Raw genomic sequence first — 2,103 nt, 5'->3', positions numbered from 1 at the left:
ACCCAGCCAAATGTGAATTTGGGGTTCCATCTGGCAAACTTTTGGGATTCATAGTCAGTCGGAGGGGCATAGAGTTAGACCCAACAAAGATAAAGTCCATTCGGGATCTGCCTCCTCCAAGAACCAAGAAAAATGTTATGAGTTTGCTTGGAAGATTGAACTACATTAGCCGATTCATTGCCTAGTTGACATCCACGTGTGAACCCATTTTCAAGTTGTTAAAAAAAGACGCAACAATTAAATGGACAGGTGAGTGTGAAAAAGCTTTTAACAAAATCAAAGAATACTTGTCAAACTCGCCAGTATTGGTCCTGCCTGAACCAGGAAGGCCTCTTTTCTTATACCTGACAGTCTTGGAGAATTCTTTTGGATGTGTCCTCGTACAACATGTCGTGACCGGGAGGAAGGAACAAGCAATCTAATATTTGAGCAAAAAGTTCACAAGCTACGAGGCCAAGTATACCTTGTTGGAAAGAACTTGCTGCGGTTTAACTTAGGTTGCTCAGAAGCTGAGGCATTACCTGCTCGCCTACACCACCTACCTCATTACCCACTGGGAGGTTAGCAAAGTGGCAGATCTTGCTCACTGAATTTGACATAGTCTACGTCACTCGCACGTCAATGAAAGCCCAGGCATTAGCAGATCACTTGGCTGAAAACCCAGTTGATAATGAATACCATTCTTTGAACACCTACTTACCTGATGAAGAGGTTAATTCATTTGAGGCAACATCCGAGAACACCAATGCTTGGAAAATGTTCTTTGATGGAGCGGAACGCAAAAGGCGTTGGAATTGGGGCAATTTTGATCTCACCCACTGGTCAACATTATCCAGCCATAGCTAGGCTTTAGTTTTTCTGCACAAACAATATTGCCGAGTATGAAGCTTGCATTATGGGTATGAACACGGCAATCGACCAAGATGTCGAAGAACTGTTAATCATGGGAGACTCAGATTTGATTATCCGACAAGCTCAAGGAGAATGGGAAACCCGAGATGTCAAGCTTATTCCTTATAAGCAACATGTGGAAGAACTTGGCAAACGATTCAAGTTGATAGAGTTCAGGTACATCCCTCGTTGCCACAATGATAGCTGATGCACTTGCCACTTTGGCCTTGATGCTGCCATACCCAGGCAATACCTACATTGATCCCTTAGAAATCCAAATCAGGGAAAGGAATGGCTACTATAATACGGTTGAGGCAGAACCAAATGTTCAACCCTGGTATCATGATATCAAAAGATTTTTGAAAACCAAAGAATACCCCGAGCAAGCCAGTGGAGACCAAAAGAGAACCATTAGACGACACGCAAATGGTTTCTTCTTGAGCGGTGATGTCTTGTACAAAAGGACTCCGGATCTCAACTTGTTAAGATGTGTTGATGCCGAAGAGGCTAGAAGAATCATGTATGAAGTGCACGCAGGAGTGTGTGTACCCCACATGAACGGGTATGTTTTGGCAAAGAAAATCCTCCGAGCGGGCTGCTACTGGATGACCATGGAAAGAGACTGCTTCAGTTTAGTTCGGAAGTGTCATCAGTGTCAGGTGCACGGTGATTTGATTCATGCTCCTCCCATGGAACTGCATCCCATGTGAGTGCCTTGGCCATTTGTTGCTTGGGGCATGGACTCCATTGGGCCAATCGAGCCAAAAGCCTCAAATGGGCATAGATTCATACTGGTCACCATCGACTATTTTACTAAATGGGTTGAAGCAATCACTCTCAAATCCGTTACCAAGAAAGTTGTGGTAGATTTTATGTACTCCAATCTTATCTGCCGTTTCGGTATCCCTACAACTATTATCACAGATAATGCTGCAAACTTGAATAGTCATTTGATGGGGGAGATATGCGAACAATTCAAGATAACGCATCAGAATTCTACTCCATATCGCCCTAAAGCCAATGGTGTCGTCGAAGCAGCAAACAAGAACATCAAAAAGATTTTGAGAAAGATGATCCAAAGTTCCAGGCAGTGGCATAAAAAGTTGCCTTTTGCATTGTTGGGATATCGTACTACGGTGCGCACATCGATCAGAGCAACCCCGTATCTTTTGGTTTATGGAACTGAAGCCGTAATACCCGCGGAGGTCGAAA

General features: G+C 43.8%; 1 protein-coding gene across 1 annotated transcript; it reads left to right on the top strand.

Moving 5' to 3' along the window:
- Positions 1 to 943: 943 nt before the first annotated feature.
- LOC138887406 (uncharacterized) lies at positions 944 to 1,601 on the top strand. Its single transcript, XM_070169158.1, has 2 exons — positions 944 to 1,068; positions 1,175 to 1,601. The coding sequence occupies exons 1-2, from the start codon at positions 944 to 946 to the stop codon at positions 1,599 to 1,601; spliced, it is 552 nt and encodes a 183-aa protein (XP_070025259.1).
- The last annotated feature ends 502 nt before the right edge of the window (positions 1,602 to 2,103 follow it).

Source organism: Nicotiana sylvestris, chromosome 3 (genome assembly GCF_000393655.2).
Source record: "Nicotiana sylvestris chromosome 3, ASM39365v2, whole genome shotgun sequence".
Lineage (NCBI taxonomy): Eukaryota > Viridiplantae > Streptophyta > Magnoliopsida > Solanales > Solanaceae > Nicotiana > Nicotiana sylvestris.
The sequence above is the reverse complement of the archived record's forward strand: the minus strand, read 5'-3'. Positions and strand labels throughout refer to the sequence as shown.

Bases quoted from the DNA above. Each gene is read 5' to 3' on its own strand.
- LOC138887406 (XM_070169158.1), top strand. From the start codon at position 944: ATGGGAGACTCAGATTTGATTATCCGACAAGCTCAAGGAGAATGGGAA. The intron at 1,069-1,174 runs GTACATCCCTCG...AATCCAAATCAG, and splicing joins TTCAAGTTGATAGAGTTCAG to GGAAAGGAATGGCTACTATA.